The 26,843-nt window shown below is 43.6% G+C and overlaps 1 protein-coding gene across 4 annotated transcripts in view; it reads left to right on the top strand.

The window, feature by feature from the left end:
* Nucleotides 1-24,874, top strand: part of ESRRB (estrogen related receptor beta) — a 164,597-nt gene extending 139,723 nt beyond the window's left edge. For all 4 annotated transcript variants that reach the window (XM_081173816.1, XM_081173817.1, XM_081173815.1 and 1 more), the window contains 4 exons: nt 8,072-8,182; nt 10,410-10,571; nt 18,366-18,635; nt 20,244-24,874. In XM_081173816.1, coding sequence (XP_081029942.1) covers nt 8,072-8,182; nt 10,410-10,571; nt 18,366-18,635; nt 20,244-20,488 — 788 coding nt within the window. In that variant the 3' untranslated portion in view covers nt 20,489-24,874. The remainder of the gene's footprint in view (nt 1-8,071; nt 8,183-10,409; nt 10,572-18,365; nt 18,636-20,243) is intronic.
* The last annotated feature ends 1,969 nt before the right edge of the window (nt 24,875-26,843 follow it).

Here is a 26,843-nt window from a genome sequence, read left to right as displayed (position 1 = left end):
TTACTGTAACTTAATTTGTGATTGATATCCTCATGTATCTTGCAAATCTCAGCATATGCATCCTACTTCCATTTCTGTTCAAGCCTCAGAACTGATTTTTTTTTGTTTTGTTTCCGTCACCCCCATCCCTACCATTTCCTCTTTATGGATGCAAATCCTACCAACTGGGCTTTCATAGAAGCATTGAATGCATTTTTCTTGCGGCTTGGGCAAAGGGGTTCTGAAGGGCAGACAGGGCTCTGAGGCTTGGAAAAATTAAGCCATTTGCACCCACTCATTTTTGCAGGTTGCAGGTGTCCTCATTCAGTGTTTGCCAGGCCCCCAAGCTATACAGGAAAGCATGGTGCATCCTATTGATCATCCTGTTTACATGAGGTTAGGTGGTATTGCCCCCCATTGGAATGGCGCCTCCCACAGGATTAAACAGGCAAAGCATCGAACCTCTTGCTCAGCTTATGAGTCGATAGGTCAGGCTCCTGCAGTTATAACTTTTTCTAACCAAGTTAGAACTTTTTAAAACCTATTTTTTCACCTTTAGCTCCCCCCCCTACTTTCAGTTCTTTTCTCCTCTCCTCCACAATCACCAATTTTATTTTATTTTTTTAAAATTGGGGGGGGGAGCCAGTGTGGTGTAGTGGTTAAGAGCAGTAGTCTCGTAATCTGGGGAACCGGGTTCGCGTCTCTGCTCCTCCACATGCAGCTGCTGGGTGACCTTGGGCCAGTCACACTTCTCTGAAGTCTCTCAGCCCCACTCACCTCACAGAGTGTTTGTTGTGGGGGAGGAAGGGAAAGGAAAATGTTAGCCGCTTCAGGTAGTGATAAAGCTACCTTCAGGTAGTGATAAAGCGGGATATCAAATCCAAACTCCCCCTCCTCCTCCTCTTCTTCTTCTTCTTTTGGGTACCTTTAGCTGGGTGTGAGGATGACACCGCAGCCTGGTTCCCACCAAAAAGCCTAGGGCAGAGGAGCCTAGATAGAGGAGTTCAATGGCCCCACTCCAATGGCCGGTAGCGAAGGAAAACAAGCTGCTTCATGCCACCTTTGGAGGCTTATGGCCTTGGCTGACCCTTTCCCTGCCTTTCAGGGGGGCATTTCTCCTCAGAAGTTGCCACACTGGACACAGCAGGGGGGAGAGGAGCAGCTGCCCTGCATTCAGTGGCGAGGGCAGGCCACAGAGCTTTGGCCCCAGTCGCCAGCCAGCGCAGCTTATTCCACCTCCCCAGGCCACCAAGCAGCACCTCATTCATCCCCAAATCAATGTGGTTGCATCATTTCTAGAAAATTCGCACGGCCCATGTTTCTCTCTCTCGTTCCTTTCTCATGTGCATTAGCAAAAGAAGTTTCTTCTTTTCACTGTTCTGAGAGCAACTTATGAAACAGCTCAGGGCCCTGCCAAACATTACCTCCTAGCTGCTGGATTGCGTTGCCTTTCGTTTCTGCAGAGATTGTAAGCTCTTTGGAGCAGGGATCTCACGTCGGTGTCTTTTGCACTCTAGGTTCAGCATATAAATGTTTTACAGTTTTATGTGCTATAAGCCACCCAGAGTGGCTGGGGAAACCCAGCCAGATGGGTGGGGTTTTAATTCAATAATAATAATAATAATAATAATAATAATAATAATAATAAGTGGTGAGGTTTGCTGCTAGAGCACCTAGTGATTCCTCTGCATAGCGACAGCGAGAGCGACAGCTGAGCAGGAGGTTTTAGTCTGCACACACTGTCTCTTTAACGCTGGCCATGATGATGACTGTTTGGATGAAACAACAACTGTGACCTTATTTAAAGTGCTTGCCTGAAGGAGTGTCAAACAGGATGGAGGGACAGGAGGAGAACAGAGTCTCTCCTTTGAAATTAACGAGCTAATGTCCTTGGATGAATAGACATATCTACTCAGCAAGGAAAAGAGGGATGGAGGGTAAATCTCCTTGCATCTCCCTCTCTCCCTCTCTCTTGCTTATCTCTTTTAATGCACTTAAGTCCTTTTGTGTTTCTCTAATCTGATTGAGGGTGCCTAATACCTTTGCAACCTGTGCAGCCACCTTCCTAGCCAAGCACCGAGGACAACACGCTTATATGTGCATGATTCTGCTTGGTAAAAATAGCATAACTCCCTCCACTGGTTCCTCACCTTTTCCCTTTTGCTATATCTAAATGCCCTGTTACTACACACTTGGGACTTGCAGTGGAAATTAGTTTCACTGGCGTTCCAGTGTACACCACTGTACATCTTGCCCTACAGGCATTCCCACCTCACTCGTCCAGTGAAGATGTGGGGAGAAGCAGGGCCACGCATATAGGCCATGCCCCCCAGAGCACTGAAGGCTCAATATTAGTGCAAAAGGGTGCAAAGTGAATAAGGCCCATTTCACACCAATGCCAAACACATGACAGTGGTGGGCATGGCCACTGGACTCAGTCCCACTTTAACCCCTTCCCACATATTTGTAAACCACTGGGAGGTTGTTTTCTTTTATAATCAAATGGTATATACGGTAAATGTTAGGGAATAAATAACATAGATTCAGTGGGTGCAAAGGGAGAGTGAATGTCTGCACACTTCTTTGACCCTGACCAGGGTGTGAGAGCCCTAAGGGTTTTTACAATGAATTTATTCATTTATTTCCCAAATTTTAAATACCACTAGAGTGTAAACACAAACACACACACCTCAAAATAGTTTAGAGTGTGCAAATGAGCATCCAATTCATTGTGCTGGTAAAGTTGCGGATAAGTGGTGTTCATATGCATAAACAACACCAACAACACTTTGCTGCAACCCATTAGCTCATTTGATCTTGGCCGAGATCTTAAGTGCATGATTTGGGAGAATATTCTTGGAGAGTGCAGCTATTCCAAAGGTACTAATGAGGACAGGCTGCCTGTATAGTGTTGGGTTATTCAGTGCTAGTCAGGTTGGTTTCCTGGGAACTGGGTCTTGCCTGTCATTCTATTTGCTTGGATAATATTTAACAAACACTATTGAAACATTTCTACCTCACTGGGTTGAGATGCTAATAGGAGGGTGAAAAGGGAAGAAGCTCTGATGTTTAAAAGTGCATTGTTTGTTTTGGTCCCTTTTTTATCAGTTGGGTGAATTTTAAGTTTTTCCCCCATTGTTTCCCCTTTTTTTTAGTCCAGTAGTAATCTGTGTGGTTTTGATAATATCTTTGTACTATTTAATAATAGTTCTTTTCTGAATCTGATGTCTTTGTGTCAAGTCCGTTTTCATCTAACTGGTAATCTAATTTTTTGCTTACTTTTTATTTTTTAACCTTTCTTGTATTTTTTACAGTTCTCTTTCTCTACATGTGGAGTAATTTTTTATTAAGTGAAGGAAAGCAAACAAACTTAGCAGATAATAACAGTAATTATATGGACATGTGATAATGAATAAAATGTTTAATCCACTAAGATTGTTATTATTTGCAGCTTCCCATGGAAACTGGAGGACATCCTTTTTGCCTTTTGCCCCTTCCTTGTCTAACTGTGTTTTTAAGTCGCCCCAAAAAACCCTGCCCCTTACAGGATATCACTTCTAGAGATGTGCAATGATGAAAAGCAGCAACAACCCCTCAACTCAGTTCTTCACCATCACAAGACCTGCAACAACAGACAGCAGAGTTTTCAAAATGCCCACAGCTATCTCTTTAAAAGGATATAGACTGACGGGGGAGTGGGGCTGACAAAGGGGGGAGGAGTTGAATTGCAAGGACATTTTCTCACTTTTGAAACTCAAGCCTCTGTGCTCCAGGATTCAAAAGATACATACGTAAAAGATCACAATTGTGTCAAGATATGCAACTGATATTTAATTAGTTTGTTTTGTATTATGTGTTATTATGTAGGAATGTTGAAATGTGTCTGACAGTGTGTTATTTCCACAAAGGGGGGGGGGGTATTTTTGTGTGTAACTGTTTTTATGTTTAATGTCTTATTGCTTACACACCAATGGAGAATTCTCATGCATTTTATACTTTCTAATAGCTCACGCTATTGTGTAGTCCAATGTTTAGATAACCACATTTCATTGTCCCACCTGGCACTATGCCAACCTTCCCTACCCATTTTAAAAATGTGCTAAAACTTGCTTTACCAAGGAGAAGCTTCTAAGAAACATGAAGGTGGATATGCTTTGGTTTAGCAGGAAGGATCCCTTATAGACTTAAATTGACTTATTTGGACAACTGCCCTTGTTAAGAATGGTTTTCTTTTAACAGATTGGTTTGAAGAGTTGAGAACCATGGGGCAAGATAAATTCAAATTGGACTCAGTTTGAATTGGGCAAGTGTATCCAGGCTGCAATTAGCTTTTTGGTCCTTTAAGTGCAAGTGAGCAACTTCCCATGAGTGCAAGACCACAGCCTATAATAAAATCTCATAGAAAGGCCAAGGCCAAGGCATCTCCCTCACGAGATGCCCAAACCTGTGCCAGCTATGGTGAATGCCAGGCGACATGGTTAAATGAAAGCCCTGAGGGGATTCAACAGACAGGATGTGTTGCTGTAGCACTATGTCAGTGTGAGACCACAGAAGAGCTAGCTTGACACCTGAGAAACACACAAAAATGGCGAAGGACAAAACACCAACTGCATTTTTCAGTCATTAGTGGACCTTCCTGCTAGGTGTAAAGCATAGAACACTATTGAGTAAATGGTCTCTCCCAAAGTGTTAGAATGCCACAAGTAATTTAGTAGCAAAACACAACATGTGTTATTTTTATATGATATATTCATACAAAGACATCCATTTACAACATACCGTATTTTTCGCTCTATAACACGCACCTGACCATAACACGCACATCGTTTTTAGAGGAGGAAAACAAGGGAAAAAATATTCTGAATGAAACAGTGGACGTATCATTTTTGTGCTTCATGCTGTGGCCACAGACATGTGATCTGATGGTGAATTTGGGGTGACCCAATGCAAAAATCCTGAGAATCCCTGTGGATCCATGCTTTGTAACCACGTTTTTGCACCATTGCAGCCCCAGGCAACAGTGGGTGCGTGATTTTTTTGGGGGAGCAGGCTGTAGCCATGGACATGCTATGTGCTCTGATGGTGAATTTTGGCTGACCCAATGCAAAGATCCTGAGGATCCATGTGGACCCATACTTTTTAACCACGTTTTTGCACCATTGCAGCCCCAGGCAACAGTGGGTGCGTGATTTTTTTGGGGGGGGACAGGCTGTAGCCATGGACATGCTATGTGCTCTGATGGTGAATTTTGGCTGACCCAATGCAAAGATCCTGAGGATCCATGTGGATCCATGCTTTGTAACCACGTTTTTGCACCATTGCAGCCCCAGGCAACAATGGGTGTGTGATTTTGGAGGGGCAGGCTGTAGCCATGGACATGCTGTGTGCTCTGATGGTGAATTTGGGGTGACCCAATGCAAAGATCCTGAGGATCCATGTGGATCCATGCTTTGTAACCACATTTTAAGTGGGGAGGGAAGGAAAAACACAGAAGGCTAAGAATGCAGGAGAGGGCTATAACGTGAGGAAAGGAAGGCAAAAGTTTCCCCCCACCCACCCACACAAGCCAGCCAGCGTGCTCTCTCTCTCTCTCTCTCTCTCTCTCTCTCTCTCTCTCTCTCCCTCCCTCCCTCTCCCTCCCACCAGCATGACAGAAGAAAGCATTTTAACTGCATTAAGAACTATTTAGCAGCGAAACCTAAGCTTTGCCATCCCTTAAGAGGTACAGACACTGTAATCTTCCAGATCGCATGAATTTACAGGCAAAACACTGTTTAAGGATTTCATCCTTTTAAATGAAAGAAAGCATATTTGAATGCTGTGTGTCTCCAAAAACAAAAAGCAGGAAGTCAAATCAGAATTTTAAGCCGAACCTGTAATCTCTCTTCCCTTCACAAACATTGTTCCCTCCGGAGCAGGGAGAGGATAGAAGGAGGGACGCTCCTTTCCTTTCCTCTCTTCTTGCCTGGAGGGGAGGGGCTTTCCCTGCTCTTTGTTCCATTTGAGCAAACACAGTAACGAAACAGAGAGGGTGGGCAGTAAGACCCTGAGGCAGAATGCAGGAAAGCTGCCACTTCCTCTCTCACGGAGCTCCCTTCTCCCTGAACCGCGGTTTGATTTTTGCCTCATTTTTCGGCTCCAGGGACCACACATTCGCTGCATAACACGCACAGACATTTCCCCTTCCTTTTTAGGAGAAAAAATCTGCGTGTTATAGAGCGAAAAATACGGTATGATGTTATTATTTGTGGGGCAAAAATTTTTAAGAAAAATTCTAGCCCCAAAGGGGGGAATAATGTGATAGGAATTTTATGGTCTTAGATATATAGTAATGTTCATAACTGCACATACATAGATCAGTACAGGAAAGCCAACCTGGAACCATTTTGATTCCTAAACTGACCAAATCCTTTCTCTGCAAGGTTAAAAATGGAAAAGCCTCCCCATTGTCTCTTCCTTCACAAATCCTGTCTTAATCTGTGTTTGAATAAGGTGTGAGCCTGTGACCTGGCCCAGGAAATAAGTATTTTACCACTACAAAAGAATGGCCAGGCTCCCCAGGCAATCCAATCAAGTAACTTGCCAGACAGGAGATAAACTGTGACAGGAGAAAAACAACATTTAAATTTCTGTGATGTAGGTGGGATGTATCTGAGGGGTGGTCTTAGGTTACACCCCTTCTGTGATGTATGCATAATGTTTCTTGGGGTGGTCTTGATCTAGAGAATGGGAATTTCAAGTCTTTATAAGGCCTTGCAGGCCATTGTTCTGGGTCCTCTTCCTCTCCTGCGTGTGAGGAGAGTACCCTGTTGCAACAGATCAATAAAGATCAAGCTTACTAGCTGCTTTGCTTCACAATATTCTCTGGTTGGCCTCTGTTATTTTCTCCTACCAATAGGGAACCTATGTAAGGACTCTATATGGGCTCTTGGATACCCCATAAGGGAAAAGGGCATATTTTTATTTACAACAGTGGGCAGAAGGGATATCTGTGTATATTTTAAGAAAGATATTTCACAGAGCAATCCAAATTCCTGGTGGGTGGCAGCAGGATTTAACAAAGTAGTGGAGCAACTGCTGCGTCTGGAGTCCCACCGGTTGCACTGGAAAATAACGTCTCCTCCTGCCCCCACATGCCATTTCCAGGTTGGCGAAGCCGACAGATTCACATCAGGCCAATTGCTGGTGGCTACAGATGAGGGAGAAATTAGATTTTGTTAAAGCAAACCCACCTAATTTGTACTTACCGAAACAAAACGCAAACCGAAACACAGCCATCCTTCAAAATCCATACTTCTCTGAATTTTCAACACCGTTCCCCAGCCAAGTAATTGTATAAAAATGCACATAGCAGGATAAAGGGTGTCTATAAATGCACCTGTTTAGTGAAGAGAGCATACAAAAATGCATTATATTAGGGGGGAAGTGATTTGCAGGAATGTGTATATTAGGTAAAATTGCATACAGAAAGATGTGAATCAGGAGAAACTTGTGTTAGAATGCTGATGAATTTTCATGAGGATTTGTTGTTGTTGTTTTTTTAAAAAAACCATGTGGAAATGTGGAAAACTGAATGTAAGAATGGGAAACTGAAAAACTGAGACAAACCAAAATTGACAGATCTACCCATTCCTGGTGAGAATGCAGTAACTGAGTAAATGAAAAGTTTCATTCTAAGGGCTCCTGCAGACATCCTATTTATTAAGCATCCATCATGATTTGCATATGTGATGTTATTGGATGGTTATCCCCCCCCCCCGCCACTGGCACAGCCAGACAGAATTGGGTGAATGGACATCTCGTTCTATCCTATCTGCCCCACTTCCAGGAGGGATTGTTCCATCAGTCAATTTCTCTTATCAGTTTTTCTCTTCATTGGCAGCGCAATCCTAAACACGCCTACTCAGAAGTAAATCCCATTGGGCTCGGTGAGGCTTACTCCCTAGGATGCGTAGTTAGAACTGCAGACCACATGCATAGGAATCAATAGGAGTGCATGTGCATACAAATATACCTGTTAAGAATAAGGAAACATACCTGATTCCACTTAAAAAAAAAAAGCCTTAAGATTTCCTTCCTCTTTTGCCTACAGGGGTCCGTCTGGATCGAGTTCGCGGAGGCCGTCAAAAGTACAAAAGGAGATTGGATTCCGAGAGCAGCACTTATTTGAGCTTACAGATTCCTCCTCCAGCCAAAAAGCCATGTAAGTGCCGGTATCGCACTCTGTTGCCTGGGGCAAGCCCTCCATTTCCTTTCCCCTAACATGGTGCTGTGGATTGTGCTATTGTGCTGCTTTCCCTGAGTGTTCTTCATAGGAAACCAGTTCCCAGCTGTCTTAATTAGGGAGCCGCATGAGTTAGTGTCCTCTGAGACTTTTCTGAAACTGAAACCGAGGGCAATTGTTCAGATACGTGGTTTAAGGGGACACCTGGCCTTTCCCTAAATCTACAAGAGATCAGCTTGCAGGTGAAGATGGTGGCCTACCCATCTCACCATGATGTTCTCCAGCTTTGCAGGATCCTGCTAGCTGCCTGACCACCTATTCATCGTAGATCTCTATGCTCTATGCATCGTAGAATCTATTACTGGGGCATTTGACACATGGTCCAGCGCCAAGGGCCCTCTGGCGGTTCCCTCACTGCGAGAAGCCAAGTTACAGGGAACCAGGCAGAGGGCCTTCTCGGTAGTGGCACCCGCCCTGTGGAACACCCTCCCACCAGATGTCAAAGACAATGACTACCAGACTTTTAGAAGACATCTGAAGGCAGCCCTGTTTAGGGAAGCTTTTAATGTTTGATGCATTACTGTATTTTAATATTTTGCTGGAAGCCGCCCAGAGTGGCTCGGGAAACCCAGCCAGATGGGCAGGGTATAAATAATTTATTTTTATTATTTATTATTTTTATTTTTATTATTCAGAGGAAATCCTGAGCTTGCCACTGAGTCTGAACTCAGTGGGGGAGATTTAGCCTATCAGATTCCCTAGTGCCTATATACCTGTATGATACCTGTGCTTTTTGCTTTGATACCTTACACTTAAGACATCTTTGGTGCACACCTAAGCAAAAATGGTAAAGGTTCTTAGTCCTCTGGAAGGTCTTGTTTCATTGCTCATAGATCTTATTCTAATGTGTGCCCAGCTACTAGCACTTTGGTTTGAGGTGGAGAAACTATCCCTGGAAAAGATATATCATCCTTCCCACCAAGAGTACCTTCTGTCAGAGTTCAGCCAAGCCACACAGACTGCACCATCTGTGCTGGTCCTGCAGCACCAGTGATCAGCTGCATGTTCTAGAGCAGGGGTAGGTGGCCCAATTGCCTTCTCAATCTGGCCCACGGACTGTCTGGGAATCAGCGTGTTTTTACATGAGTAGAATGTGTCCTTTTATTTAAAATGCATCTCTGGGTTATTTGTGGGGCCTGCCTGGCGTTTTTACACGAGTAGAATGTTTGCTTTTATTTAAAATGCATCTCTGGGTTATTTCATCATCACCAAACCTTTTATTGGCATCACATACAAACATCCATAGCAAATCAATACAGAATTCCCGCCTTCCCAGTGACACAAAACATTTGTCTCTGGGTTATTTGTGGGGCATAGGAATTCATTCATATTTTTTCCCCAAAATATAGTCCGGCCCACCACATGGTCTGAGGGATGGTGGACCGGCCCACAGCTGAAAAAAGTTGCTGACCCCTGTTCTAGAGAGTGGTCAGAACAGGATGAGGTCCCCTCCATTAATGTACCAGTGGACTCAAACACCCTAAGAGCCATTTCACTTTCCAAAAATCTGTATTTTACAATAGAAAGTTGGGAAAATATTTGAAGCAGACATGAGAAATAGACTGTAGTTTATTTTAGTTTCCAGAGGGGTGTTTCCTTAAGCCGTTTTCCCTGCATTTCCCCCCATGTCAGAAGATTCCCCATTTATTCCAGCCAGAATGTCCATATGTGAGCTTCCTATCAGTATTAATTAGCCAGAATACATGGTAAAACAATTATCAGTTGAAATATGCAGAGTGTTCAGAATGGAAACTTATATCTTGCCAAAGGATGCTTAGGTATATCAGTAATTAACACATGTAAATATCTATGATAGGATCAGGGACCGATCATAGCTCAGTGGTTGAGCACATGCCTTGCATGCAAAAGGTTGCAGGTTCAATCCCTGGGGCCTCCAGTTTAAAAAGGAGCAGGTAGCATGTGATGAGAAAGACCTCCGCCATGGTCTCTGGAGAGCTGTTCACAACTCTGAGAAGGCAATACTGGGCTAGAGGAACAAACAGTATGATCAGACAGGAACCAGCTTCCTACATACCTGGCATTCTCAAGCAAAAATAATCTCACCTTTATTTCAGACAGTGGAGTTTTAAGCTACTTGCATAGGTTCGTCAGATGCACATACTGATTTCTGCTTTGGAATTTGCAGTGACCAAGATCGTCTCCCACTTGTTGGTGGCAGAGCCGGAAAAGATTTATGCTATGCCTGACCCTACCATGCCGGAGAGCGACATCAAAGCTCTGACCACGCTCTGTGATTTGGCAGACAGAGAACTGGTTGTGATCATTGGCTGGGCAAAGCACATCCCAGGTAAGAAGCTAAGGATGAGTGGCAAAAAATGGTTGTGGTGACTTACCATCATGGGCACTAGTTTATCATTTTCAACAGGGAAGCTGCCATTGCCTGATGAGGAGCTCTGAAATTTTGTGTGTAAAAAACCCCCCAAGATTTTGCAGCTTCAGTCCCCACATTTTGCAAATGGAATAAAAATGCAATGGGAATCTTTAACCTGTGAGCAGCCTTGGAGGGATCTACCTCTCTTGTTGCACATTACGAGAAGCAACTAATTGAAGTGGGAATAGTATACACACACACACACACACACACACACACACACACACACACACACACCCCTGCTTTTTTGCTGCTGTTTTAACCATGCGAAGCAGCCTCAAGGAGAACCCGAGTTCAATAGAAAATAGAGGTTATGAGAGGACTCCTAGTTTACAACAGACTCCTCGCTTTCAATCAGAATTCCAATGCAGTTATTGTTTTATTGGTGTAAATTAATGTATCTTTAGATGCTTGCGATTATCTTATAGCTTTAGCTTTGAACTGAGAAAACTCCAGCTGATGGGTACTTGGGAAAGGAGGTCAGTCTTTGGATAGTGCTTCTCAGCAAATCTTAATCCCAGTGGTGCCCTTCTTGAAGGAGGCCTGTCATAACAGGGATTACCCCACTCACTGGCTGCGCAATCTGCCAGGGCCTGATTCAGCACAAACGGTGTAATGCTGCTGATTAAGGAAACTCTGTCTGGATTGCTCCACTAACCCAGCAGCTGGGAAGAATTAACAGGAAGGATAATAACAAACTACACCAGACGACAACTTATTAATACTCAGGCCACCATCTCCATATTGATGAGGCCCTTCCTGCAAGAACATTTGTGAGGTCAGTGTACTTTCCCATTTTTAGTGCACAATCCAAACAGTTGTTGACTAGGTAGAGCTGCTGTTGTGGAGATACCACATTTTCCAAGCAGGTTAGATATAATCACACTTTCGTTTCTGTCTGTTTGTCTAGAAAGATGTGGAGCATCCCCCCCCCCCGAGAGCACTTGATCACATCCTGTTCCACTACTTCTCAAAGCAAAGTGTGCCGATGTACCATTTTGTGAAATCCTTTCCCATCGTTTGGAAATTTTGCAATGGAAAAGTCCACAAAGTTGCTCCTCACAGACAAACCCAAAGCTAATTCAAATGGGGTGTGTGAATTAATAGCTAAATAATACTGAGTGTGGACAGGCCCAGAGTAAGTTGACAGCATGATAGAAAAGGAAGAATGATCTAAGGGTAACAATATAGTTAGGTCCTAAGTTTCTGAATATTAAGGCAATAGGTTGATTTCGTCCAATGAAATCTCTGAAAGCTGTGAGTATGTGTGTACATGTGCACAACTTTCAGGTTTGCATTAACTCCTAAACCTGCCTCAGACAAACAACTGTGCAAGGACCCTCTCAGTGGTGTCAGCACATGGGTCCAATTAAGCTTGAAGCCACTCTTCAGCAATTGGGGGGGGGGAATACATTTTAATAGTGTTCAGCAAATATTATTACTTCCCTACCAAGGCTGTCTTCTCCTCTGGACAGGACTCCCCTTTCTTCCTGCTTCACACCCAGCCCCTGCATTAATCACCTGTACCTTGGTTCCCCATCACTGTGTCTCCCTGCAGGAAGAGGAGACTTCTGTTGAGGGGTGATGACAGGGGCTCTTTGGGTGACTGTTTTGCTGCTGCTCTTGCTGGGAAGACGAGAGCTTCGAACAGGATGAAATATGGCTAGTGGAGTGACAGCAGCTGTGTCTAGAGTGGCCTCAGATCCTATAATTACATCTCTCTTTATTACAGCTGCTAATGGCCCTCCAGGATGACAGAGATGATAATAAATTAACAGATTATGAACTCCACTTGCCACAAATTATGTGTTTTCTCTCTCTCTCTTCTCTCTCTCTCCCCCTCTCTCTAAAGATTCTGGTAGCTCCTGCTGCCAAATGTCTAAAAAAGAATAGGTTTCTACACCCATGGGTACAAATACTACAGGTTTCAGAGGGAATCTGTGAAGTTCAGTTGGGATACTGCCAAGAGGAGCTTATGCTTGCTTCTCTGTAAGAAAGGATGAAGTAATGTGCTTTATTTGTAGCAATGTGAGGCATGCAACAATTTTCTAATACATGGATGAGGAGGAATCTGTGGCCTCCAGCCAAGATGGCCAATGGTGAAGACTGAATGATGGGGGTTGAAGTTCAGCAACATCTGGAGAACTTCAGATTCCCCACCCTTGTTCTCACAGGACAGATTCCATGTTTCTGGAATGTGTGCCTGATGGAGCTGGAAAGTTAGCCACTCCAGCCATCAATTGGATCAGTTCTCAGATGCCTCCAAACAGGGCATGATAGAGATGCTGTTGTTGTTGTTGTTTAGTCACTTAGTCGTGTCTGACTCTTCGTGACCCCATGGACCAGACCACGCCAGGCACTCCTGTCTTCCACTGCCTCCCGCAGTTTGGTCAAACTCATGCTGGTAGCTTCGAGAACACTGTCCATGAAGGGGGATAGAGATACTAGCCATCTCCATTTTAGTTTAGAGCCATAGATTTATAGGTCTATATATTCTGGTGTGTTTTTATTTTTTATTTTTAAGAAAGATGTATAGCTGGTGGCCATCACCATAAACTGGTTATGCATGCATTTAAAAAAATGGCCCGAGCCTAGAGCTAATCATTTTCACTGGGTGACCTGGGATATGTCCCCTTTGACATCTTTTTATAAACACAACAGATCATCCAGATATGCCTTTCTTATAGGGAGAATGCTTTAACCCTCTGGCCATTTTAGCTGCCTTATTCCATCCCTTAGAGCCTATGTGGTGTAGTGGTTAAGAGCGGTAGACTTGTCATCTGGTGAACCGGGTTTGCGTCTCCGCTCCTCCACATGCAGCTGCTGGGTGACCTTGGGCTAGTCACACTTCTCTGAAGTCTCTTAGCCTCACTCACCTCACAGAGTGTTTGTTGTGGGGGAGGAAGGGAAAGGAGATTGTTAGCCGCTTTGAGACTCCTTAGGGTAGTGATAAAGCTGGAAATCAAATCCAAACCCTTCTCCTCCTCCTCCTTCCAACTCTATGGTGTCTTTTTGAAAAGGGGCAACCAATCTGCATGCAGTTTTGTAAACCCATTTACACCACCACATAATAACATTATTGTAGCAATCATTTTATTTTCAGCTCCTTTAACTCTCATCACTCATTCTTCCTAACACAGGATTTGCCTTTTTTACTCCTACAGTACACTGATTTGACCGTTTTTTCCTGTGAGCTTTCCACTACTAGTCCAAGATCTTTCCCCTGAGTGGTACATCTCCTTCACAAGTAGTTACTCTGTTGGCATTCTTACAGTTTGTTGTGGTTTAAACCATCTTGAATAACTGGTGTCAACCACAGACCTAGGTTTATCTTGATCCCAGATAATTTATTACTAACTTAAAAGCACTGGTCTCAAATAGTGCTGAGCCAGAATTGAAACCCCATGAATTCATAGCCCTCTTTGTGGTTTATGAAAGAACCCACCCTGTTGGTGATGCTGAGGGAAAGAGCTGTGAACCTATCAGCGAGCCTCAGCCAACACGTGGGTCTGATGGGCATTGTGGTCCAAAACACCTTCAGGACACCAGATTGGGGGACGTTGATCTCAGCATTGCAGTGCTTTCATTGTTTGCTCACAATCTGGTATCCGCAGCGGGCATAGCATTTTCTTGCACAGGATGTGATCTGCTCTCTGCTCAGATGCATTAGGAATCCCACTGTTTAATTCCCTCTGTTGTAAAAGAGAAGATTTTGATGCCAGCCCCCTATAGAACACCTTGCATTAGCCAGTTGGATATCAAGGAGATGCAACATGAATGACAGCTATCAGGTCTGAATCTGACAAAGAGGATTTCACCATCCTCTCTGGACAGAGTTGGTGAGAAAGTGCTCTTGCTTCGTCCCGGAGACGCAGCTACAGTGTTGAGCACAATGCTCAGGATGTGAACTTGGAGTGGCAGGGTGTTCTTTGCCCATTATAGAAGTGTGTCTACACTTGGCAGGGATCTACTATCAACAGTTCTCTGTTGCACGTACCTGTGTGAAACACATTTTCAAGTGTGTGTTTGTCACATTCACGCTGCACACTTCAGGCATACACTTAAAATCCCATTTGTAATGAGTGAAGAGGCCCTGAGATACCAGATCAAATACCTCATGCACAGCTTGTTCCGTGTGGTTGGGATGTTTAATCTCTCACACTGTTTCAAATGATGTCTGCTTGTCTGGCTCAGAAAAGATTGAGCTTTTTCTGTAACTGCTAAAGTGGCTGGATTATTATTTCGTTTTGATGGTTCTCGGTTATGGAATGGAAGCGCCTTCCTCCATTAGGACATCGTCAAGCATAAATGAACTGACCGTAATAAGTCAGTGCGATGAATAGTTTACAGGTCTCCAGAAGAACTTGTGAGCATAGTTTTCTTGCTACCTAAATGTGGATTAGCAACAGAAGAGCACAGCTCCCTTGCTAAAAGGGCAGCTTGTTGTTATTCAGACATATACAGGGCAAAGCACTGGGTTGTGGTCAGCAATGCACTGCAACCTAGTTGCCTAGCCTAGCTCCTTTCCAACTTCAGACTTGCCAAGAAGGGTTGGTTTTGCAGCTCGTGTCCCTGATGTCCCAGCCTCCTCTTCAGCTGTCCTCTTATTTCTTCTGGTACTCCTCCCCAGTGCTTTATCGATCTCTCCCTCCTACCCATCAGGCCTCACACACGCACACACAACACGTGACAGCTGATTGGTATCTGTTAATTAATGTGGCCTGCGGCCTCTTTTCTATTCAGTGGCCTGATAAGGGAAATTGGATGTCCAAGGACTGCCGTGCCATTATCACCCCTTACCTCCTCTGGCAACACAAACACAAAACATGGTGTAGTGATAAATAAATACCACTAACCCATCCCTCTGCCCTCACTTCCTTGGGCTGAGATAGCTGAGACAGAAAAATGGAACTCCCGACCAGTCAATACAGCAATCACCAGCTCTTTTGTTAATTGCCAAGTTGATAACAAGAGAAATCAAATGATCCTTGCAGTGACTGGCTCCCTTGGCCCAGATGCAGGCGCACGAGTACCAGAGCAAAGGACTCTGGGAATAAAGGCATCCTGCTGAGCGTAAATCACAGCTAGAGGGACTGGAGCATCTATGAGTCAAAGGTTAATGAGCTTAGGAAGAACTGTGGGGCAGCAGTGAAGCAGTTGCACAGAAAGAAGAAAAAGGAACCAGAATGATCTCTTACAACACTTGGCAAGAAATGTTAGGTAACTCCCTGTTTGTTACTAGGAACAGATGAATCTGTCCATGTTATGTTCTAAATTTCCCAATCTCAAATTCGGTTTGCATCAGTTTGCAAACCCTTAAAAACTCAAACACATTTTGGGGTACACTTATCCTAATATATCAGTTTTTGCAAGCGGTATATGAATTTTTGCAATAGCCTAATATAAGGCATTGTTGTGTGCTATTTTAGATCACATGCAGAGTTTTGTGCTTAGTTTTCCCTAATATATGTTTTGTGAGAACTGCATCACAAAATTTGTTGAAGAGTGAGTTATAAGGATAACTGCATTTCAATTTGTGTATTGGTGTGGAAAGTATGGTGTTATCTAGGTTCACATTAAGCCAAATGAACAAAATGAATTTCTCCCCCATTCCTGGTTGTAACCAAGGTGTGAAAACAAACCACTCTTTGTGGAAGGAGCAGGCAGACTTTGGGCTAGGTTGAGTCTCCATGCTTTCTTTATATATAGGATGTGTATGTGTTGTGACAGACTAGGAAGAGTCAGGAAATACTGAGAAGAAGCTCAGTTGTCAGTAGTGTTTCTACTCTCATCCTCTCCCTCCCTCAGCAAGAACAGTTCCCCCCATTTCTTCAGGACTCTTGTGTGAGTCTGCTAATTTTGAAAGAGCATCTCAAGAGTGAAATTGGAAAATTTCATCATGCTAAAGTGAGATGTCCATGACATTCTTGTGAGTAAAGTTGCAACAGAGGGAAATTTATACCTGTGTCTGTTTGTGAGTCAGATAGTCATATGCCAAACTACTCCCAGTGTCTTACTCATGTCTGAATCACTTGTAGGCAGACATTTGTCCTTGGCACATTAAGAAATTTGTGATATAGGAAGTGGCCTTTTCTTACACTTATGTTTCACACAGAAACAAAGCCCATCTCCTTGCCTCCTTTCCCACACTAGCTGTGATGCCTGATTTCATTTTTCCAGTGTGGACTGTATGTTATTCATCTCCCAGATTCCTTCTGACTTTTCCAGTTTTGAGAGCAGGTGGACAGGCGAGGTGGCTCTGCCTCCAGATGAACCATAATCTCCAGATCCCCAGTTTTCACATAAAAAAAAGGAAGTGAGAGAGTACATTTCTAGTACTTGCGGAATCTGAGTTATAAGGCAAAACATACAGGAACTATTCTTTTTATTTTTTTGTGAGAAACTAGCCAGGCCCCCCATTTAGTATGTACTTTGCATTCCCACCACCACCTAGAAAAAATCCTGCCAACACACATGATCTTACTATGTAGTTTTCAAGCACAGCATTCCTCCGTTGTGGGGATCTCAATAAATACTACTAATTCTAATTTGTTCAGTTTTCATTCATGGCTTTTCATTGTCTGGTCTGCCTGGTACCCAAATTGATGTTCATGTCAGAATAGGTGCTGTTTGTTCCTGTGGGTCCTAAGGTAACATTAATGATCCTCTGGTTGGTGGAGGCAATGTTATAAAACTGGATTGAGTTCCATTGTTAAGAAAAATTGACTTGGATCTTAACTTTTTTTCTGTAAACGGAATGAGCTTCTGTTTTTGGAAGGGAGTTGCACTCATGGAGGGGGTCCTTCTGTTCGCAGCCTGAATGGACTTAATGGATTGTGAATGGACTTTTGTGATTAAATGCTACAAAGCTTGTTGGTGTGATGTATAAGCAAGCCTAACATTAATAGCCAGGCACATGGCAGTATTTAATGCTATTCTATGGCAGCAAGTGTGAAAACACATCCACAGCTCTACATTTATTTGTTTATAGTATACATGGAGAGCATTTATTTGTTTATAGTATACATGGTTTATTAGGCAGCTGTTCCACCTAAATTACATAGATCAGTCCTTTTAAATAAAACACCTGAGTCTTTACTCTTTCTTTCAATCATGTGTGCAGCTTCCAAAGCAAATGGGAAGCTTTGGAATGTGGCAAGCTGAAGGTGATTCCAAATGGGATTGTATGAATAAAAGTATTCCATTACAAAATCCATGTGTGTCATGGAATGGTTAAAATCACCCAAACTACATAGGACAGGCATAGCCAAACTTGGCCCTCTAGATGTTTTGGGACTACAACTCCTATCATCCCTAGCTAACAGAACCAGTGGTCAGGGATGATGGGAACTGCAGTCCCAAAACATCTGGAGGGCCAAGTTTGGCCATGCCTGACATAGGAAGTGGCTTACCATGTGGAACTGCAAATGCAACTGGCTCTTAAAATGTGGCACATCTGTGAGTGAAATGATTGAAAGTTTCACTTCTTCCTTTTTTAGCACTTTGTCAAAGGAGCATTTTTTTTTACCTTGAACTGTGGTTAAATGTTTATGGCCAAGGGCTCCCCATGGGAATATTGAGGTTTCCATCATTGGGTGACCTAACAGAGTCCCCGCCAGAGTTCTGAGCTTCAGGGCTTGGAGCAGGCAGTGCTAAAACATCGTCTCCTACTTGTGTATGTAAGCTGACTTGCTCTTCTTGCCCTGCCAGGCTTTTCTAATCTTTCCCTGGGGGACCAGATGAGCCTATTGCAGAGCGCATGGATGGAGATACTCATCCTGGGTATCGTCTACCGCTCGTTACCCTATGAGGATAAATTGGTCTATGCTGAAGATTACATCATGGATGAGGAACATTCTCGCTTGACGGGCCTGCTGGAGCTCTACCTGGCCATCCTGCAGCTTGTGCGCAGGTATAAGAAGCTGAAGGTGGAGAAGGAAGAGTTTGTGACACTCAAGGCCTTGGCTCTTGCCAATTCAGGTAAGGTTACCATCTGGGATGGACATGAGAGTCTGGCCACCATCGCCCATGCATCTGAAAGGCTCACTGAAAGAAAGGGTTGGACATTGGGTTCATGAGCTTTACATGTGGTCCAAATGGGGACTTTCTAGACTACTAGAGTGAGATAACATTCCTTTATGATTCCTTTGGTTCAGTCTGACAGTGGTCAAGGTAGAAAGGATGTTCTGAGCACCTCCTTTAGTTTTTATATCCCCCTAGTTGTCGAAACAGCTTCCAGATCACTGGGTCGTAGCAATTTCATATTTAACCAGCATTGTGGTTTGCTTCACTTCATTTTTTACTAACTCCAATGCTACCTTGATCTTGGAAAACTGCCACTAAAAGGCTCTGTGATACAGAGCCAGTGCTTGAACCTGGCTTGTGGCAGCTGCACATTGTAGAGAGGCCTATCTAAAAACATTCCATCATGAAAAATAGATACATTAAAAACAGCCCCCCCCAATGCCTCAACACTGAAAATTGCGTTAGAAAGAACCATAAGATCCCGAACTCAAAATACAAGAACCCATAACTTACAGTGCAATCCTAACCATGTCTACTCAGAAGTCCTGGAAAATGCAATGGGACTTACTCCCAGGTAAGTGGAATTAGATTGCAGCCACAAACAGTAATAGAATCAAAGGCTTGTAAACAAAGAAAGGTTCTCAAATGCTGGTGGAATATGTGTTAACCTCTAGGGCAGGAAGTTCCATCTAGGAGGTGGTGCATACCACAGAGAAGGCTGCCTCTCACACCACACCTCAGAAGACAGTGATATGCATAAGAAGGGTGCATCAGCTCTTCTTAAAGGACAGGCAAATTTGCCCTCTCACTTTTTCACTGGTTGGTTTGTTTTGCCTTGTCTCTTTGCAGATTCTTCCCCACCCCCCCAAAAAAAATAATTATTGGTTTTCACAATATTATAAACACACACACACACACGACAAACAAACATAACAAACATAAATCATAGCCTTATTGAAAATTACAGTTATTAACTTTGTTAAGTGACTTCCTCGCTTCTCCTTGGTTGAATTTCATTCCATGTCCTTTTAACGGTTTTCCAAATCCCAATTTTTATGAAATTTAACTTAAACATTAACATCCTTAAATCTTCACCTTATATAATTAAACATATTAATTCATCACTTAACATAAATAAAATTCTAAGCTATTAAGTATCTGCAAGCTATTTCCAGTTAATTTAACTTAACAAATTTAACTAAATAATCATTAAATTTATTCCATTCTTCCTGATATTCCTCCTCCTTCTGGTTGCGGACTTTTCCGGTTAGGTCGGTTAGCTCCGAAAAGTCCATCATCTTCATCTGCCATTCTTCTACTGTTGGTAATTCTTGGGTTTCCCACTTTTTAGCTAACAAAATATGAGCAGCAGTTGGGCATACAAAAATAATTTAACATCTTTCTTGGGCAATTCCAAACCTGTTATTCCAAGAAGAAAGGCCTCTGGTTTGTTTATAAATGTATATTTCAACATTTTTTTTCAATTCATTATAAATCTTTTCCCAGAAGTCTTTCACCTTGGGACAGGTCCACCACATATGATAAAAGGTTGTCTCTTTGCAGATTCAATGCACATAGAGGACATGGATGCAGTGCAGAAACTCCAAGACCTTCTCCACGAAGCTCTCCAGGATTATGAGCTGAGCCAGCGTCATGAGGAACCACGGCGTGCGGGGAAGCTGCTGCTCACCCTTCCCCTCCTGCGGCAAACAGCTGCCAAGGCTGTGCAGCACTTCTATAGCATCAAACTGCAGGGCAAGGTCCCCATGCACAAACTCTTCCTAGAAATGCTGGAAGCCAAGGTCTGACAGGGCCCAGGAAGCAAACTGGAAGCCAAGGTTGCGGCCATGGAGCTAACCAAACAGAGGTGGCAGCTGGCTTTTATCTCCAATCATTTATTATGGAAGAATTATTTAACATCCATCTGGCAGCCACGCCAGTCTGTACATCCATCTGAAGATTATTGTGTACAGAGAAGGAAACTCTTTTAATCAACATCACTCTTCCCCCCTCCCTCCTTTCTTTCTTTCTGGAAAATTATAGAACAAGCTCTTGCACTTGCAGAGGGAGCCAAAGGGAGTCTGGAGCCCCTAAGAGTGATGCTGTTTGCACTATCCAGGGCAGCCCATTCCCATCTTCTTTGACCTAAGAGAAGGGGTGTGGGGACTGAAGCAGAAAATGGTGAAAAATAAGAGTTTGTAACATTCATAGCATGGTGGCGTGAGAGGAGATTAAAAAATATATCTGGGTGTCAGTGGGTCCACAGCTTGACCCCTTTCCTCAATTCTGTGGTCCACGTGCTGGTGGTCTGTTTGGGGAGGAGCGTCATGGGATCTCTTAAGTCGAGAATGGCTGCCTCCTGTGCTCAAGCTACACAGAAAACATGTACATAGAGGCCCTCCTTATTGGGAAGGACAGGCCTGACTGTGTAAGATATCCTGTGATATTGTACAGCATATTTGCACCTGGCTTTTCCCTACCCATGTGCAGTCATAACATTCCCGGTGGTGGTTACTAGAGAAGCTGGAGACATGTCCTTGAGAGAGAAAGAGAGAGAAGATCTCGTTGTGTGAGAACATGCAGAGGGAAGTAGCTGGATACTTTCTGTTGTTGTTCCAAGGCTGTAGTCACTCAGTCATCCCTTCATCCTCCTAGACGTGGTGCTATTTAAAAAGAAAAAGAAAACCCTCTACCTCCTTTCCTTCTTTCTCCACATGGCCTGAGGTCACTGGAATCACAGGGAGTGGGCCAAAATAAAAGTTATCCCAAACCAGGGCATTTCCCAGTCTTTCCTCACCAATAGATTTCAAGCTCCAAATCCAAATATTGGATATATTCCCTGAGAGGTAGGGGAGAAGAAGAATTAGAAGAACTTACCTGCTGGGCTTGCGCCATGTTAAGAGAACTAAAACAACCCAGGGGAGATACTTAATTTTTGCCTCCGCATTCCTTTCCCACTGTGGCAACTCTCTCATTGAGGTCAGTTGCTTGAATCCAGCTTGAATGTAGCTGAAGGCAGGCAAGGGTAGCAAGGCTTATATTGAGCCAAAACCTGTTTTGAATGGCAGGCTTGAAGTGATAAGTAAGAGAGTGCCTCTGCTTCTCCCTCCCCACTGAGGGATTGGGGAGGTAAGGTTTCTAGGTTATATTTATAAAAATAATGGCTTCCAAGTTAGTGTGGCCCCTGCCAACCCTCTTTTCAGAGATTAATTACTTTTCTTCTCATCAGTCCCACAGAGCCACAAGTCCAGATGGCTTTGACTGGTTTGTGGCTTTTCAGGAGGGTGATGTGTTTGTGTGTCTGTTTTCATGGTTATTTTGGGATCCAGCAGTGAGTTCAAGAGTTAAACCCACTGTTGCAGAAGCAGCATTGAAGCCAAGATGACCATACAAGTGAATTTTTGTTCCAAAGGGAGTGGTCAAAACAACATGTGAAAATAGGTCTAACCAAAGCAATAAAAGGTATAGATGGCAAAAATATATATATCATTTGCCAAGTGAGGGCTGGGCAGTGTCCTGTCTGCTTCCTGAGGTAAATCAGAACGGAGGCCTCAACTTCTTTACTTTGTACTAATTCACTGTGGTGCTTCATCCAGATGCTAATCCAAAGGTCCTCTTTTTTGAAGAGGGAAAAAGTGGGTAGGATTTAGCAGATTGCTAAACTGGTCTTCCATGACTATGAAGGATGCGACAAATAAACACAGTAATCATGAAGCTCCCTTCGGACGCCTGCGGTTGGCAACTGATTTGGGGGCTGGACCATACTTACAATCTCCTGACAGTTTTGTTTTTGGATGACAAACAGCTCCAGTTTTCTGCTCAAAATGGCTCCCTACTTCTTTTCCACTCATGGGGGAAAGTATTTTGATGGATGCACCTTTTCTCAGAGTAGCCTTCCTCTCTCCCCAGCTTTCTTTATCCTACTAACAGTCATTGTCATTCTTCTCCAAAATAGCCATCACATGTAAGGGACAACCGTAGCTCACTGGCAGAGGTCCTGAGTTCCTTTATTGGCATCTCTGTTGAAAAGGATCAGATCACAGGTGATGGGGAAGGCCCCCAGCTTAGACCCTAGAGACCCATTGCACGTCAAAGTAGATAATATTGGGCTACGGGCAAATAGACCTGAATTTGCACAAGACTTCCTATGTTCCTGTGTCTCTCCTTTGCAAAGCATGGTTGCGGGATTTCTCTGCTAAAGGCCAAAAAAAGAGTTCCTGGAACTACAGGCCTCAATCATGGGTCCTTATTGGGAGGAGCATTTTCATGCTCATTTAAAGCAGCCTTCCTTCATTGCCACTTTGGGGCAGTAAACAAGTGAAGACTCAGTAAATGCAATAAATGCGGGAACAAATGCTTCTTGTTCCCATGTTTGTAAAACTACCACTTTGTTCATTTGCAAATAGCCTAAGGTCATCTTATGTTGCTGGAGCATAAAATCACTGCCTTGCTGGGTTACACCCAGGGTCCATTTAGTGCAGTCTTTTGTCTCCAATTGTGGCTGTTCTGGTAAGCTCTCAAGTAGGGCATTGCCCACACCTCTGCATAATCAAGGATATATTGTACCAGTGTTTATTTTTTTCTGAAGTCAGAGGCAATGTGGAGCCTGCTTGTCCATGACTCACTGCGCCCTTTTTGGTTCAATCAGAGATATAGCTGCATCACTCTCAACCAACATTCCCCAATCTGATGCCATCCAGATGATTTTGGGGTTTCCAACTCCCATCAGCCCCAGCTAGAATGGCCAGTTTTCAGGGAGGATGGGAACTGTAATCCAAAACATCTGAATGGCACCAGGTTGGAGAAGACTGGTAAAAACTAAGTGAATAGGTACAGGATTTCTGGTTGCACAATGGGACTTCTCCACTCTCCTCTGACCACCGATCCCCTAAATCTCTTCCAGGGGTTCTCCCAACCCTCCAAAGCCGATTTTGGGAGGTTGCATGGTGCAAAGAAGGGGGGAAAGTCCCACTGTGCAAGTGGAAATCCACATGGAGGTGGAAGGCATTATGTGGATACTGTCCATAATCGTAGAGGGGGCTGAGACAACATATTCCAAATTAATTTAATAGAACATACATCTGAGGAAGACAGTAGCAATCAACCAGAGCAGCAACTTGGTAATGCTTTAGATCTTATAGGGAGAGTGGATAGCACAGACCAGCTTCAGATTTTAGCAATATGGGGACAGCTCTGGTTCCATGCCTTTGGAACTAGCAGAAAGTGTGTGTGTGTGTGTGCAAGCATGCACTAAGCAATTATCCGGTCCTGCACATAGGAGTCAAATATTTTGTAAGGTACGAACTACTGGTACAAGAATGATTCTGACAACTGCAAGCCTTCAGACAATAGTAGCTTCCATGGAGTAGGTAATGAAGTCCCCAAGTGCTAACCCCAGGATTAGTTTAGGGCAAGGCATGCAGGTAAGTGCCTTCACTAGAATAGAAGCATGACATCTGTCAACCTCCCCCTTTCCAGGAAGCTGTGTCACCCTACTTCTGTGCCTACCTGTAACCTGCCGTGTACTCTCTCCTTCCCAAAACTTTACATAGGTCACTGTCTTCTGCTCTGAAATACAACCCTCCCTTTGAGCCATGGAGGCAACACATGCTGCTTGCATTCACATTCCTTTCTGGGGTCTCTGGCCTTTAGTGCAACCAGCAAGCAAACACCCAAGTTGGCGGGAATCGCTTCAGATCAATGGTGCGATACCCACCACCCCTTGCACCTGAGAAAAAGGCGGGCATTATTTTGAAGTGAAAATATGAAGAAACTGCAAAACCACAACCCAACAGTATTGTTCATGCCAAATAAGGGGCGTTATTTTCTTCTCTCTACATAACCAGACTGACTCATGTGTTCAGAAATGTCGAACACATATTTTGAAACCATGCTAAAGCAGCTGTCAAAAAAGGGAGGAAAGAAACCCTAAGAATGTATGTGGCTGAGGTTTTTTGGCCAGTCATGTGGTCCAAAGCCAGTCCTGCTCTGGTGACTTGATGGTTAAGAGAAGCCAAAAACAAGCAAAGGGGAAAAGATGGGAAAGCCTGTGCAAAACTATGCAGGGTGTCATAGTCCAAGAGTGAAATAAAACAGTAACTATTCAACTATTATCTGCTCCTGAAAGAAAGAAAAAACTGTCAAATAACTAATTAAATAAATCGTATTCTTGTGGTACAGGTCATTTCGAACAAACTGAGAAATAAAACAAATGTACAAACAAATCCTGTTGAGGTTGCATTTATTGAGTATTCCGAATCATCACTTCACCTTATCACACTGAGAGATTTGCTTTACACTATGGTACATCCAGGTACAGTCGTACCTCAGGTTACAGATGCTTCAGGTTACAGACTCTGCTAACCCAGAAATAGTAGCTCGGGTTAAGAACTTTACTTCAGGATGAGAACAGAAACCATGTGGCCGTGGCGCAGCAGCAGCAGGAGGCCCCATTAGTTAAAGTGGTACCTCAGGTTAAGAACAGTTTCAGCTTAAGAACAGACCTCCAGAACGAATTAAGTTCTTAACCCGAGGTACCACTGTATTCACATTGTGGGTTAAAATAAACACATCGGAAAGGGAGCAAGAATGTGCGCACTACCTTTCTTCCCCCATCCTTGTCGCTCTTTAGAATTTGGGGGCAAACCTCTGAAGTGGGGAGCCTCCCCTTCCATTTTAACTTTGTCTAGTCCACAGATGCTTCCACACTAACCCTTTTCTATGGAATTGCTCTCCTTTGTTCACCCACTTTTTATAGAACATCCATATTTTTCCCCCCAATCACTTGCTTTCTGTGCTGCCCTCCCATGTTTTTCCAGACCTGATTTGTGATTGTTTTAAAATATTAAAATATAAATGGAGATTGAGGCTGTTCAATGTGTACCAACAAAGCAGTACCAATGTTTTTCAAGGCTCCTGTGCCTGTAAACAAATCACTTCCTCTTTGTATGGTCAGCTGATTTTATTGCTTCCTGTTGACCCTAGCTGGGTGACTTGTAATTTCCCCTTGAATAGCCTCTCTGCAAATTGCTCCACATCAGAACCCCCTCCCCCATGGGGTTATGTGCTTAATTACTGGTTTCCTATTTTCCCCATTACTTTTTTTTAATGGAAAAAAGAAAAAATAAGAAAAAAGATGTGAGGAAATCAGGAACCAAAAGCAAAGGCCACTCCCTTATAGGAGAATAAATTAACATGGAGCAATTCATAGAGCACCTATTGAAGGAGACATTACTTAGTAATCGTCTCACTGGGAGCAATAAGAAAACAATAAAACCAGCTAGACCTGCAAGCAATAAACCTGAAGTAGCCAGGTAAGTGGCTGAGAGCAGCTTATTTGTGAGAAGATATTATAGAACCATCTTCGGCCATATGAAAGGGCACAGCTAAAGCTGTATGGAACCTTAATTTTAATTCTGCTTCCTGCTACTTGCAAAAAAAGGCAATGTCTTAACAGCACTGAAGAGCTCTTGTGTAGAAGCACCCCAAACATGAATTTTGTTAGCTCAGCAGTGCATAATCATCTCCTGGAAATGATGCTTAGGTTTCATCCCAAACACCCAAGCTCTTCTTTTGGAGGAAAAATAAAAAGGAACACGCTCTTGAGGTTTTTCAGAGGGAGATGACAGAACCGCTCAGAGAAAAGGAGCAGTTGTCTTCGATGATGGAATCCAAACATATGGCATGCCACTGGAAGATCCCAAGAAAATGAGCAATGGATCAGATCCATGAATCCATGAAGCTAAACAAGGAGAAATACGGTTTTTGGCCAAAGCAAAAGGTGCCTTGGGTCCAATAATTACGCAATATGAGGCAAAGCTAGTTATGCTACTGTTAGTAAGCCAGAAGCGCTGACTAACAGACACTTTGTAAGGTCTCACCCTGCATTTAAAGTGCTATGATGCTGCTTTAAACAGTCACGGCTTCCCCAAAGAATTCTGGGAGCTAGAATTATAGAATGTCATGGACTGGCTGGATGCAGAGGAGTGGTGGGAGATACCAGCTGGGGAACCCCCAAGGGAAGAAGGCACAGAGTCAGGGGATTGGTGCTGGGATGATGATGAGTGGTCAGAGGGAGAAGAGAGCAGACTGGGGGAGGAAGAAGCTGGGGCTAAGAGCAGCCCAGAAGCAAAGGCAGAAGCAGAGGTTGAACAGGCTGGGGGG

The sequence above is a fragment of the Podarcis bocagei genome (genome assembly GCF_964188305.1).
Source record: "Podarcis bocagei genome assembly, chromosome: 1".
NCBI classification, from domain to species: domain Eukaryota; kingdom Metazoa; phylum Chordata; class Lepidosauria; order Squamata; family Lacertidae; genus Podarcis; species Podarcis bocagei.
The sequence above is the reverse complement of the archived record's forward strand: the minus strand, read 5'-3'. Positions and strand labels throughout refer to the sequence as shown.